The sequence below is a fragment of the Neovison vison genome, chromosome 12 (assembly GCF_020171115.1).
Source record: "Neovison vison isolate M4711 chromosome 12, ASM_NN_V1, whole genome shotgun sequence".
Classification (NCBI taxonomy): domain Eukaryota; kingdom Metazoa; phylum Chordata; class Mammalia; order Carnivora; family Mustelidae; genus Neogale; species Neogale vison.
In genome coordinates, this window is record NC_058102.1 from 58,895,056 (window position 1) to 58,910,537 (window position 15,482).

Here is a 15,482-nt window from a genome sequence, read left to right on the forward strand (position 1 = left end):
ATCTTTAAGGGTTAAGTAGAGAACTGATACAGTAATTCAGTTAACTGATTAACTCGCAAGTGGCAATGGCCAGGCCACTCAGGGAGCTTTGTTGTGACAACTCTTCCATGATCTTTTTTGTCTTTTTTCTTTTCATTCCTTCCTTCTTTTCTTTTTCAGGGAGAACATTCCAGAGTGTTTGGTGTCCTTGAGAAATAAATAAAAATGTGAAATAACCAAATAGTTCTTTCAGTCTAATTTTTTAAAGCCTTACATACTCAGGAAACCTGGAGAAGTCAAAAGACAGCAAGAGGAGACAGGAAGGGCGAGAGGGAGGCCGAGCGAAGGGGCCAGAGAGCATGAGAACGCTGCTGATTGGTTCATTTAAGTAACACACAGCATGCATTCCACTAGTTCGCTTTTTTAATTCACTTCAAACTGCCACACAGAATACGAGGATGTCTCAAAGGTGTAAAATGGACAGAGTATCACCACACTAAAAGATTTATTTTCTTATCTGTTAACGGAGACACTGCATGATCACCCCCAGTTCACAGCATAACTTTCCAAAGAGTAAAAAACCCTCCTCTGCTGTGCTCTGGGCTTCTGGTTTCCATTTCCAATGTTCTAGCACACAATAACAAAGCAAACTGACTTTACACCTCTTTCTGAAATAACACTTCTGATTACAAAAGATTAAATCCAAATAAAAGGACTAACACTTCAAAGGAAGTGGAAGAAATGCAAAATACCTGAAGCATTGGTATCTTCTAAAGTGATAAGAGAACCTTTTTGAATCCTGTGATAAACCAATTTGAATAGCTTATATGACTCATGGCTCCAAGCAGCCAGCTTAAATAGGCCTGTCTCTCTCTCTCTCTCTCACTCTCGCTACCTGCTACATTTTAAAAAACAGGCATGTTGCCTTTTTCCCCTTTTTAAGGCTATTTGGTAACTCTTTTCTTTGGAGTATCACTTTTTTTTTTTTAGTAAGTATCACTTTCCAGTTCCTTCCATTTTATTTTTACCAGAAGTCTAGGTAGTAAGCAGAGAATGTAGGAAGTCTAAAAGGCTTATTTTGAGAGAAATCTGGCCATTGACAAATGTACATTTAAATATGTCTGTTTGGTTCTAAAAGACTGTTGAGAAGCCCCTATGTTCATTTAGAAAAACCGTTCTCCAAAAACGTGCTTGCTCAGGAAAAAGCTATCATGAAAATAAGCATTTTATAAAAAGAAATACATTTAGTTAATATGAAACTATGCTCCTGAGTTATCTTTAAAAGGGAACTTTGTGTAGGGAAATGTAAACTTTTATTGTTAACAAAGAAACAAGTACAGATTTAATTCAGGGAGAGATGTATGTTTTATATACCAATGCTAACCTTTTACTTATGAAAAACAGATTAAAAAATGATGAGTCACAATTATCAGGAGAGTTCTCTATCTTTGAAGTGTTCAAACTATGCCCCTTTCCCATTAGGTTATTCTTAGTTTCTCAGACTAGGACAAAGAACAAACTGTCCCAAACCACAGACTGTTTCAAACGGGGACTAGATGCCTATGAACTCTGATCTAGGCCTGGAAAGAGTACTGCAGTGTCAAAGATTACTGTGCTGACGTATCAAGGAAGGGAGATGTTATAAACTTGTGGTAAAAATGAAAAAAAGAACAGTCATTTCTGAGAGGGAAATTTTCCTTAGGGAAATCAATAAAAATATTTACAGAACTTTCTCATCTCAAAACTATGTCTCTGAAAAAAATAAAAACATCTTTTTTAAAAAATACACAAACATTTAAGAAAATTTAGTAGCACAGCATACTTCTACACACTTACACATTCTCACACACAGAGTTGTTTTTGCTGCACAATTAATCATTTCTCTAAAGCTTCACTTTTCCATTACTCTTTGGCAACGTTGGGATATGGATAAGAAGATGGTAAATCAGCTCTATTTCGGAGAAGAAAATAAGGTATAAAAGTAGACTAATGCTTATTGCATTTAGCCAGGATTTCTAGAACAACTAAACACAAATATATATATCTTCTTCTAAAATTTAAAAATTTATCAAAAAATGACCACAACTGAATAGATGCAGTTATGACTTATTGAGATGAGAAAAATGTCAGCTGAAAATGGAAGTAAAAGATTCGGTATTTACTTTAGAATCTAACCATCCAAGGTCAGCTTTAAAGTTAATAGTTCAGGGGTGCCTGGGTAGCTAAGTGGGTTGAGCAGCATCCACCTGGCTGTAAACAAAACATTCCTCCAGACAATGCCGGATGTTCCCTCTGGGAAGGTGGTATGACCATCTCTGGGTGAAAACGACTGATCTAAATGATTTATATGGACTATACCTCACTAAATCCTCACAATCATGCTATGAAGAAGAGGCCATCATTTGCCCTCACTGTTCGAACATGGAAGTGGAGAGAGGATTATTAAATTGTTGAAGGTCAGTGGTGCTAAGTGGTGTTTCACTCTACCAACTCAAGTATGTTCAGCTCAGGTCATGACCTCTGGGTCAGGAGATGAACCCCCACCTCAGGCTCTGCACTCATGGGGAATCTGCTGGAGATTTTCTTTCCCTCTTCCTCTACTCCTCCCCCCACTAAAATAATAAATAAAACTTTAAAAAAATAATAGTTCAACACTTGTATTTGAATGGCAGAGATGAGATTTGATAAGAAGACAAATTTGGGAGACAAATTCCTTCTCTACCAATATGGACAATATTAAAAGAAATGGAAATAGATTGATCACTGACAGTAAAAGTAAGTTTATATGGTGGGAAGAGCCCAGAACTGAGCCCTAGGAGACGCCACATTGAAAGACCAAAAGACATGCTTTATACATAAGCATACCCGCACGTTCATGTGCATACATACATATTGAAGAAGTTATCTTCCTGGCTCTAATTTTCCAAGAATGTTTACATGTCCAGGATAGATAAAGCAAGGTAATTTTATAATATATATACAAATAAAATTTGAAGATAAAATAAGAAAAATTGTCTCAGAATTCCCTTCAAATTTCAAATTTCCTACACTGCTGTTCAACAGTATAAACAAGGGTAATCCAAAATTTGCCACAGTGTCCTTTCAGCTTTCTAAAATCTGGTTTTTCACAGAAATCATTTATGTAACACATCAAACTTAATGTTACGAACATATGAAGTTGAAATGTAAAGAGAATAAAACCTGAATTTGGAGGGAAAATTTGAAACTGGTATTGGCAGGCTGATTGTGTTAAGTGAGTGTGTGTGTGCGTGTGTGTGTGTGTGTGTGTGTGTCGCAAATATGAGGAAGAGGAGCAGGAAAACCATGATGATGATTCTGATGATGATAGCAGCAAATATTTGAACTGCTCATTATTGGTCATATTGGTCAAAAATCAAAGTTTTTCAACCTCAGCATCACTGACATTTTGGAGCAGATAATTCTGTTGTGGGGGGCCGATCTGTTCTTTGTAGGATGTTGCTAAACAGCCCTGGCTTCTACCTGTTAGATGCCAGCAGCATCCACCTGGCTGTGAACAAAACATTCCTCCAGACAATGCTGGATGTTCCCTCTGGGAAGGCGGTATGACCATCTCTGGGTGAGAACGACTGATCTAAATGATTTATATGGACTATACCTCACTAAATCCTCACAATCATGCTATGAAGAAGAGGCCATCATTTGCCCTCACTGTTTGAACATGGAAGTGGAGAGAGGATTATTAAATTGTTGAAGGTCAGTGGTGCTAAGTGGTGTTTCACTCTACCAACTCAAGTATGTTCGGCTCCAGAATCCATATTCAACCACCACGATAGATTGGAATATGTGGACGAATATACACAATGAAACAGTGGAGAGAAGTTCCCGCTTCTTAGAATTACCTGAAGGACAAGAAACTAGATGAAAGTGTTTGCAATCCATGAAGTAGAGGGCAGGAATAAAAGGCCAGTATTTATATTTAATAATGTTTAGTACCCGTAGAACCAACAATATTTTACTTAGTGGTGCTTTTCGTTCACAGGAGAAACGCACACTGTTGCCTCCCTCGGAAACTTACGGTCCACGGGAAGTTGTTTGTGTCTCTGGTTATCTCGCACGATGCTGCCACCGCTGTCGCTGGAACTGCTGTTCTGACGAGTGACATTTGCCGGGATCTTTGGCACAGAAACAGGTGCTGGAGTGGAAGGAGGAAGCGGGACAGGAACAGGAGCTGGTGTTGGAGGAGGTGACGGAGCAGACGGAGTGTCAGTTGGTCGGGGACCATACTCCATCCTTTGTTTCTATAAAGACAAATCATTAATTTGAAATGGCAAAATTATAAAGCCTAGGCTAGGAAATAGTATATACTTGACAGACATTGCTGGCTATTTATTTGTAAACTCACCTGCAAATTCATAATAATTTGTGTGTGCGCACACTCTCTGATCTTTTATGATACAATGATGATTAAAAGTCATCTTTTAAATATTCTACATATTTGTTCAAATTCAAAATGTAAATTAAGAAAAAAAATGTAAATTAAGAAGTCAAAAGATATATCAGTAGCAAATAGTAGTATTAGTAATAGTAATAAATGTAAAAAAATAAAATAAAATCTGAACTTGGAATCACATAAGACCAGGGTAGGTCAAAAGATTATGATTATTTTATAATTTCCATCAATATTAACCTCTAATTACACTGGAAGTTTAAATGTCAATAACATAAAGCATTACTTACTCCTTAGTTTTAAAGTATGTTAGATTAAGTAATGTTTAATTATGCTGCTTCCATGTAGTTTGTTAAGAAAAAGGATAATATCTCAGCAGATAAAAGGACTATGTTTTAATATAAATAAGTAATTTTTAAATGCTATTAATTTTTTCAAGTCATAACACTTTCTGAAAGGTGAATGTGTCAAAATACACAATAACTTTCAGTAATTTCTAAATCACAATTGTTAGGGTATTAGAAAACTGTATCTTTGTATATTCCCTATTAAACTCCACAGAAGAGTTAAAACTTTAAACAAAATAATTTTAACTGATAGATAATTGCATTGTAACAAGTTCCAAGTTCCCAAAAGGCAGCTTTTGGCTATTTTTTGGTTTTGGTGCTTTTTAGTAGAATCAAATATACAGAACAACGACTTATAATTTAGGTGAAATTTAAATACAGCACTAGCACAATTTTAGTTACGCTAATATTCAAAATTAACAGGCCTTTTGGTAATCTGGTCCTTTGGTTAGAACAGTATTTACTTCTAATTCCTAAATTGGCCCAAATATAAGGTAACACTGATTTTAGAAGATGCCTCCCCAATTTCCACAGAGATGAAAAATATAAAAATACACAACACACACACCATTTTAATATCAAATCATTACTCAAAAACAGAACAAACAAACAAAAACAACCAAAAATCACACCATCACTGTAGCTGTCTTCACAGCAAATGAGTAACACCTGTGGAAACCGGTATGGGAAGAAATCCTGGTTCTTCTCTGCTGTTTCTTTAAAAACTACCATTTGCCAGCCAGTGGGTGAAGAAAGTCGGAAAGGTATGAAGCAGGCCCGAGGAGAAGTGAAAGAAGGGTTTCTAATGATGTTAGATATTGAAGAGAGGACAGGAGGGGGAAGGGAAGAGGCAGGGAAGTAATAGAGGGTAAGATTCCTAAGTGCTCTCCATGAAGTTAGATGGGATAGAAACAGAGACTACTGACCCACTCAGCACTGGAGGCCTACAAACACTCCTAATATATTCAATAATAGACTTTTATTATTATTACTTCCCATAAAACAACTTTCCTATATTTGGGCCAATAAGATATTTAAAAACAACCCAAGTACAGCAAAGATCACCAAAATATCATACTTAGCACACACCAAAGTCATCTGATTAATGTATATGCAATGTTCCCTTGACAAGAATATCCTTTGCATATGTAATTTCATAAAAGGTTAGTGAATTCTCACATTAGGATCTCAAAAGTGCCCATTTAAGTTATTGTTTTTAGAGCGTAAACAAACAAACAATGCCAGCAGCTCCACACTCCATGATAGGATTCCAATTTTCCTGCATTCGGAAAAACAAGAGCTGCTAGTGTTCTGCCGTCCATCAATAAAACTGTGAAAAACGGGGTATGTTGTGTGTGACTGTCACCACTGAGCCTTGAGACAGGCTCACCAAATCTTATGCCTCATTCCTCTGGCATTGCTGTATCATGCAATTTTAGCTGTGTAACCTAAGAGAACAAGAGGCTTAAAACACACATATTTGATTAAAGAGAAACCATATGAAAACTTGTCATGAATTTACTTGCATATTTTCCCCTTTTCTTGGTCCTTTCTTCCTGCCTCATGTTTCCAACCCATGGAATGAAAGGGGGAGGCAAGTGTTTCCTCAAATCATTAGAACCTGCCCTGAAACAGCAACCAAGGCTTTTCTGTGGAAACCGATTCCTCATTCTTGGCACGGAGGAAGTGGAAGGTCAGTGTGGACTCTTGAAATCACTTTTCTGTGTCCCTCCCAATCCTTCACTCCCCTTCGCCTACCACCCAGTTACTGCTCCCCCCTTCATTATTTGTCTCTTGGTTATTTTTGGTTGGAGGTAGATCTAAATCGATGGTTCCTCAATATATGGGAAGTCTTGGAGAGCAGAACTACACCCTGAACTTTCTTCTCCTGAACCGAGTGCTGAAGCTCTACAGCCTGACTCCCCAAAATCCTGACTGAACTCTTCCTGGTTTGCCCAGGACTTTCCAAGTATTACAGTGAAAATCCCACATCCTTCAAAGCCCTCAGCTGTAAGCACACCGGCATGACTGGTCACCTTGATGGGGACCAACTTCTGTACAGGGACTGTCACCCTTTGAACTCTTGCCTTTTATTTCCCAGAAATATATTTAAAGTTCTGTTTAAAACAAAATCTCTTTCTCTTTGTCTTCTGTTTCTCTGAAAGGAGTCAGAATTACTAGACCCCATGGCAAATGTACTTTCTTACTGATAATTAAGGTAGAATGAGTCACTTTTCTTTAGCCACTAACGCTGAAATTCTCTAGGCTTAAAGAAAGTTATTCAGAGATAAGCTCTTGATTCATGCAAGATACTGCTTCAGAGGGGAAGTTATGCAAGCAAGCCCAACAAAGCCATTGAAATGGAACTGTTCTTAAAAATTTAACCTAACATTTTTCCTTTAAATTTGGTTTCTTTGGAACTCTGCAGTGGGGAAAAAAAAAAAAAAAGGCACAGCTGGAACATTTGGAGGGTGTTAAGTCCAGAAATTGAATCCAAAATATGATATTAAAAAGAAGTGCCATGAGGGAACAAATGTGGGTTACCTCTGACAGCTCGCCAAGTAATTGCTATTAGGAAAATGGAGCAAATCACATCAAATGAGAAAATTAACACAGGAGATGGAACTAAAATAATATCAATTACAGTTCACATCAGATATCAGAACATATGAGCCAATTAGTTTTTGACAGTAAAATTACCTGCCCGCAAATCAACCAGTGAAGATGCTTGTAAATATATAATTAATTTCCATCATTCTTATCTAGCCGTGGAAACTAATTACATAGAATCATGCTACAGTATAAACACTATAGAGTATTTCAGTAACTATTTGTATATTAGAGTATTTTTAAAATATTAAGATGGGTTCATCTTACTCTTACAACTTATAAAGAATACAATTAAAGCCGATTAAATATAAGGCTAATTCCTCTTTAAAAGTTGACTTTACAAAAGGAAATATACATCAAGGTGTGTTTTAGTGAGCTTTAGGTTTAAGCTTGTAAGTGGTATAAATAAAATTTTATAATTTTGTACATGTGCATGTTTGTCAGGCATTACTATATACAAATAGTAACCATATAGGGTCATCTGTACCTACATAATATGTACAGAGCTATAGAGAGACAGACGCAAGAGACAGAAAGGGAGAAGACTATTCAAATTGTTACAAGAAATACTTGGGAAAATGTCAACATGTAAGGCAGAGGAAGAGTAAGCATCCTTATCTAAAAACCATGCCTCTAATTAATAGATGAATAGAATGTTCTGACATTAATTTTTAAAAACACATTTTTGGGGGGTTAAAAAAAACCCTTTTACTATGAAAAATTTTAAAAATAATACTAATATAAAATATATAGTACATCATATAGTATAGTACACCATATATTGTGATGAATACTCATTGCCAACATTTTGTCAATCTGTTTTTATCTATTCCCATCCTTTTCTTTTACTGCTAGACTATTTTTTTTTTTTAAATTTATTTGACAGAGAGAGATCACAAGTAGGCAGAGAGGCAAGCAGAGAGAGAGAGGAGGAAGCAGGCTCCCTGCTGAGCAGAGAGCCCGATGCGGGACTCGATCCCAGGACCCTGAGATCATGACCCGAGCCGAAGGCAGCAGCCTAACCCACTGAGCCACCCAGGCATCCTACTGCTAGACTATTTTAAAGAAAATCTTTTGAGGGGCAACTGGGTGGCTCAGTCACCAAGCGTCTGCCTTCGGCTCAGGTCCTGATCCCAGGGTCCAGAGACTGAGCCCCGCATCAGGCTCCCAGCTTGGCGGGAAGCCTGCTTCTCCTCTTCCACTCCCTCCACTTAATATTCCCTCTCTCACTGTGTCTCTCTCTGTCAAATTAAAAACAGAATCTTTGACATCAATTAATTTCAGTTGTTATGTATTTTGGTATGGATCACTGAGAAGGTAATTTTTTTTACATGACCTAATTTTTTAAAAATACATTTTAAAGAACTGAATGAATATTATCAGGAAATTGGTCTGCTGGAATGAACATGGAAACATCTTTAGTAAAATGGTCCCTGTCTGTCCAGCTGTATCTGAATTTCTGGACTGAGCTTGAAAAACAGAGCAATCATAACATGGGGTGAAGTTAGTGCCGCTAGTGGTTTAAGTCACCCACAGAAAATATTTCCATTTCTAATTTAGGGCTACTTAAACATGGATAGAGAAAAATACCAAAGGTTTATATCTAGACTGGATTGTGGAGATCATGAAAGCTGTCGACCCCCTCCACGTCACAGCTGAGCAAACCGGAGCACAGAAAAATAACATGTTTTCTTTAAGGCCACACAGCTCACCAGTGGCAGAACCCAGGACCAGAATCCTGGACTATCAATACCTAGATTGGGGCTTTTTTCCATATTATCACAGTATCTCTTGCTAGGAAACAGAGAAGACAAGAAGCTTTCTGTTCAATACACAGGACCATAATGACCAGATAATCATAATTATTTGCCCCTTTGTAGAGTAAGAGTATTTATAATAATAATAAGCATGTAGACTTAATAATAATAATAATAAATGAAAGACTTCTTTAGTCCAGGCGTTGAGTACACCAGCAATAATAGCAGGGAGGGATTAGTTTCTGCTTCCCTACAGCTGAGAACCTACATGGGCAAAAAGGTAACTCTAGCAGCTCAACAGTCACAGTGCCAGAGGTCTGGGAATCAAGTCAAAAGAATTATCAGGAAACTTTACGTGGCAACTAGACTCCACATGGGGAGAAAGCACCCTGGATATCGATCTGTTGCCCAGCTAAAATACAACCAAGTCCTAGAATGCTCTACAATGAAAATGTTACCAACAGGTATGTCATTTATCTCCATTTCTCCATAATCTCTCATAAGCACCTACTTCCTTTTCCCTGTTCACTAAAGATTCACTAAATCTTTTTAATGTACCATATCTTTCATAAATTCTTCATTACCTCCCTCCTTTTCATTTTTAAAATTTTGTGGAACCCATGGGAGAAACACATGTGGTGGGAATGGCAGTCTTTACGGAGCTGTTAAAAATCACTCCAAATGTGAGGATATTAAATAACCTAGACGCTCGGGGACTTCAGGTGGCAATTCAACACCTACTGGCTTCTATTGCCAGGTACTAGCATCCCTGCTATCAGAAGAGAATCTCCAACCCAAAGTGTGTGAACAAAGGCAAGTGCTGCCCTTGTGGCTCCCCACCCCCACCCCGGGGGACAGCCATGAGTCTTCACAGGACACACGGGGGTATAAAAAAGGAAGAGTCACAACTGTGCATTTCCACCAAGTTGGTGACTTGTCAATGCTACATGGAACAATTTACAGGTAATTCCCTTATTCCCACCACTCACAAAATGTCTAGTTTCTAAGTAAACTCTGTAACTTGGATTATTTTCCTAAATGATGAAAAAAAAAAAAAAAAAAGGAAGAATTGATGAAATCCAAGCAATTGATGGGTAAGGCAGAAACCCCATTCTGAGGATGGTAACTATCAGATTAACTTTTATAACAGTACAATGTATGGTAAAACTATTCGGAGAAAATGTCCCTGAAGCATTCATGTAGTGAGAACCATATGTATATACAAAATGAGAAAATAATCTTTTCTAAGCCTGATTCCCCACGGGCTCTGAATCCAGAGTTGTAGGTCCCAGTCCTGGCTTCACGCAGCTGTGTAACTGTGGGTGACTTACTTCTCCATACCTCGGTTTCTTCATCCATAAAATGTACCTAACTTCATTAGATTTGTGGGGGGAATTCAATGAATGAGTATTTGTGAAGTCCTTAAACAATGCCTGGCCCACAGCATGAACACTGGCCCCTGGCATGCTCTACTTTGGAGGTAATACCATTACCTCCAGTAATGAAGCAATTAACCACTACGTATCTTTCTGCAGCCCAGTCCAGGGATCTAAAATGTTTTTGCAAGAAGTAGTTTCTTTAAATTCCTTCCAAATTTGATCTCAATGAATAGAAGATACCAGGGCAAAAGTATGTCATCCATTTCTAAGGAGAGGGTCACTGCTCGTCATACTCCAAGCACAAAGGAGCAAAGCTGTGACAGACGGGTTGGAGGTTCTGGTTCCAGACAGTGAGCTTTTATGGGAGATCTGCTCAGTGCTAGGCTTTCTGTCTTCCTTTTCATCAAATGCAAGATCCTGGTGCTCAATAAATATTTGGGAGGTGAATGAACAAAAAAGATGAGTAAGACACAGAATTGCTTTTGGTTTGTTTATAATCCAGTGGAGTTCTCAAGGGCTAGGGAGTTAGATCACTGGAATCAACATAGATAATGTGGGACCTTTATTATCATTTCGAAATAAGCCACGGAGTTTTTCTTTAGATATTGTAGATAAAGGCAACAGATTGGCATATGTTTCCAAGGATGTCCTTCTTTTCCAGCTTACTTTATTTAGTCATTGTGTGCTTGTTACAAATGCTTTGAAAAACAGGAATTCTTTTAGAGTAGGATTTATGCCAGATAGCAGATTGTCAAACCTACTTATTAAAATTTTACAAGATTTTGGCGGTTTTGTTGGGCTCAGCCCAAAGTTTTCAGGAGCTGTTAAAAAATAAACTGTTTTTAATAAAACCTTTCAAAATAGGGCTCTTAACCTAAACACACACATACACACACAGCTTCTATAATGTTTCCACATGCATTTCACTGTATTCAGAGTTGCATCCAGAAATTTTTAGAAGATAGTCAAATAGTTTTGAAAAGTTTAAAAGGAAACAGCCCAAACAGGCAATATCCACACATTTCTATTTACATAAAGTAGCAAAACAAACTCCTGAAACTTGTGAGCACTTAAAAAATTTCTTGGTTGTGCCAAGGTTGATGAAAATATAAGATGAGGCTCTGTTCAAGGAAAGAAGGATAGAGTTCATGTTCTCAGAAAGTACTCTCCTTACCTTGGATGTGTATTAATAGTTTTGCTTCAGTTTTAAACAGAAGCAATCATTAAACAGAAATGTCAACTGATGGCTCAGGCCAAGGGTCAGAATTGAAGATAAAGATAAGACTGTACATAAATAGAGGAAGGAGAAGAGGTTAAATTCACTAGGAAATCTCAGATGGGAAAAAATACTTCTAATTGATATTATTTGCAAGTTTTAGGTCTGTATTGGATTTGCTTATTCTTAGCAACTATGTACACACACACACACACACACACATACACCAAACTTGAATAACTGTTTTTAACTCTAAAATATAAATCTTGGCTCCTGCTCATAGAGAGGCATCTAGCGATAGCCTCTCTGAACAGTGTTTCTTATTGCTTCTCACAAGTTAATTGCTAAAAATATTCCATAAGTTCAAAGAATATATTCTCTATACCATTTTAGGCATATATTTCAAGCATATACTCTTTAATATTGTTGAAGGCATTTGGTCTAAATCTCTACAGGAAAGAATGTAAACAACATCATTTATAAACCAGGCAGGAGCCTATGTCATGTCAGGTAACCACATCTCAAAATCAGAAAAGAAGTTAGGAAACAAAAAGGTATTCAGACTGAGTTAGAAAATTCACTTCAAAAATCCACAGGGAATGGAGTAGACCATACCTTGAATAACTCAAACTCCTTCTTTGGCATCAACAGCTAATGACAAATGATGAACATAAATTAAGTACATGATACATCCGCACATCAGACCAGATAAAACAAGCGAACAGAATTCCCACTGCCATCACTGTAAGGTATCAAGATACATAAATTGTACAGGAATTCTTTATTTTAAAATTTGCTTGACTCTTGGATTCTAATAAGGCTGAGGGTCACTCCAGGTAAGTGGAGGACTGGTACTCCACTTGAATGCTATGAGAAGCTAAAAGTAACTTAATGAATGGTCGTGGCAGTAGGAGTATGATCACAATTCTAGGTCTGGTCAATCTGTATCTTACTAAGCCTAGACCTGGCACGAAAATGAACTATTTCACTGCATATTTATTCTATGTTGCTTCTACTCATACTTATGACATTATTATGGGGTCATTTGTGGTCTTTTGCTCAAGATTCTGAAAATTAAAATTTTCCTGGGGGCACAGTATAGAAGCTACCACAGGTTCAAAGCTAAACATGAGATGTTCCCTCCATTCTGCCTCTGCTAGCAGACCCGACTCTAGAGATCCTGTCATAGGTCAAAAATCCCACGGGTTTAATAGTGAGTGAGTTCAGATATCAGGGTGAATGGGATAACCAGGGTCACCAAAGTCCTGAAACTGTGGCATATCACTCAAAACTTATTTATGATCAAGGAGAGACAACCTGCTACCCTATATCTTAAGTATATTTTAGTCATAAAATCAAGACAGGAAATATATTATAGTTCAAAGGAATACACATGTGCTAGTGTAAGGTGAGAAGAGTACAAGTTCAAGGTTAGTCAGGGATGGAACACTTAAGAGAATGAGGGCAAAGGATGGTGAAAATGAGTTGCTGGACACTCCAGCCACTGTCCCAGCGCCACCCTCTGTGGAAGAGGGTGCCACTGGATAGGAAGGCTCTGGGCAAGAGTGAAGAGGCAGAAATGAAACTTATCCACATATCAGAAGCATTGTAGGATGGAGGAAAAAATAGCATTCAGAGAAGCAACATTTACTGGTAAACATTTTGAGCAACTTTCTGAAGAAATACATCAGAAAAAACATATATATAATTCTTCCCTATATCCATAACCATTGCCCCTCAATTATCCTAGGAAAAAAAATCTATACAAATTGTACAACAAATTAAATCTCAAAATAATTAATACACAAAAGGTATTTAAACCCCATGGAAAAGTGATGAATTTGAAAGTTTAAAAAAATTAAATTTTGCCAAAATGTCATAAATACCTGTATGGTATGTGTGTAAGGTGGATCAGCACGCCCTAATCCTGATTCTGGAGGTCTCACAATATCCAAAATGTTATTTGGCACAAATCCAGAGTCTCCACTTGCATTTCGAACTTTCCACCACTGCTTTCTATCATCAAGGATCTGTCATCACGCAAAAAGATAGAGACATCATTCCATACCAAAACCAATCTATGAAAGAAATTCAATTTTTATTCCTTAGAACAAGAAGCTCTTTTCACTTATAATAAACTGGCTTACTATCAACATATTGTGGGCTGAATGAGTTACAGGAGTTACACTAATAATTATAATCACTAGTATAGGACAGGCATGGAACCACCACTATCATGAATATACCTGAGGTTCTCATTACCTGCCAAGAATTTTTAACTACTGGCATTATTGGAAGTACTTATAGATGACTGAAGATGACTTGCTTGGAGAGGCCTATATCCTTTGAATAGGAAGGAACAGGATGAAAACCATTTTTCACAAAAACTATGTGACTATCTGACATCACTTATCACAGAAGAGGAACTCTCCATTATGACCTAAGAAAGATTTGGAAGTCATAGTAAATTACTCCCAGGATCATTAGCTTACACACTGATGGGTATATTTGTGCAAGGGTACTAGGACAGGAAGAAAAAAAATGTGTTCTTACTAAAATATTATGATGCAGAAGAAAGAGGACAAAGTAAGCCAAGAAATCCAACCTCTGTCCTCCACATCCCCATCTCTGTCCTCCACCCCCTCCCCCAGAAAAACCCAATGACCAGAAAAATAAGAAAAAGCAGCTCCCCCTCCTAGTTAGATATAGGCATCTATAATATACCTATATCCTTGATAAAATAACACTGTTTTAAGAACAGTTTCTTGATCTCCTCATTTCTTTGAGGAAGGTTTAGATATATACCACATCCAATAAATCCATTTTATTAAGAGTATTAAAAAAGTAAAATTCTATTACCTCTAAAATATCATCCTTTAGAACAGAGAGCTCACTGTTGTTCCTTGCCACAAAGTCATACTTGGATTTGGCATATTTCTTGGGTTGTGCTTTGACTGGTTCATAATTTCTATAAAAAGAAAGAGAAAGTATCATTCAGCTAGCTCTTCCTATAGGCTGAAAACAGAAGTAAAACATCAAGGAAAGCTAATTCCTACCAGAAAACATGCTGACAAATTATTTCAATAGCAGTTTAGTTGATCACATTACATAGAATATGAGAACTAAGTAAAAAAAAAAAACAAAACTTTGGAGTCCTTCTATTAAAATGAGCAAACTATGCCTAGAGCAAAAATAAATAATGCAAAATCACAAGGTTAGTGGGTACTAAGGCGAATCTAGAATGCAAATCTATGAATTCTTTGTCCATTAAATATACTGGGGTATTGCTTTGTTAATTAGCATCTCTACCATGGAAGAACTAGGACAAAGATCAATGTTAGCATTTTTTATAAAATTAAAGGAGACGGAACATAATTTCCATAGCAGTAATTTAAATTATACGTTGATTTCACTAATTCAAGCAATGTCTTCAATTCATATTAAAAAATTACGACTAAGTGTCAATTTTTAGGAAAGCTTTGTCTAGTTCCTAAATTGCAAGGGAAGGTATAGATTAAGTACAAGACTAATAACACATCCTAGTTAATTAATTCCTTATAAACTTATTTTAATAGTAAGAACAGGTCCAAGAGTCATATATTTTTTTAAAAAAGAAAACTTCCTTAAAGAATCACATAGTTCCTTCAATCATTAAATGACCATAAATAAATTTAACATAATTTAAAAAATACTTCTATACATAATACAATAAAATTTGGCTATTATAATAGTTTATTCATTTCAATAATCAAATAACTGTTTTTT

General features: G+C 36.8%; 1 protein-coding gene across 4 annotated transcripts in view; it reads right to left on the reverse strand.

The window, feature by feature from the left end:
- EPS8 (epidermal growth factor receptor pathway substrate 8) overlaps positions 1 to 15,482 on the reverse strand; it is a 183,200-nt gene that overhangs the window by 7,631 nt on the left and 160,087 nt on the right. For all 4 annotated transcript variants that reach the window (XM_044228690.1, XM_044228688.1, XM_044228689.1 and 1 more), the window contains 3 exons: positions 14,577 to 14,685; positions 13,604 to 13,747; positions 4,037 to 4,259 (listed from right to left, as the gene is read on the reverse strand). In XM_044228690.1, the coding sequence (XP_044084625.1) occupies positions 4,037 to 4,259; positions 13,604 to 13,747; positions 14,577 to 14,685 (476 nt within the window). The remainder of the gene's footprint in view (positions 1 to 4,036; positions 4,260 to 13,603; positions 13,748 to 14,576; positions 14,686 to 15,482) is intronic.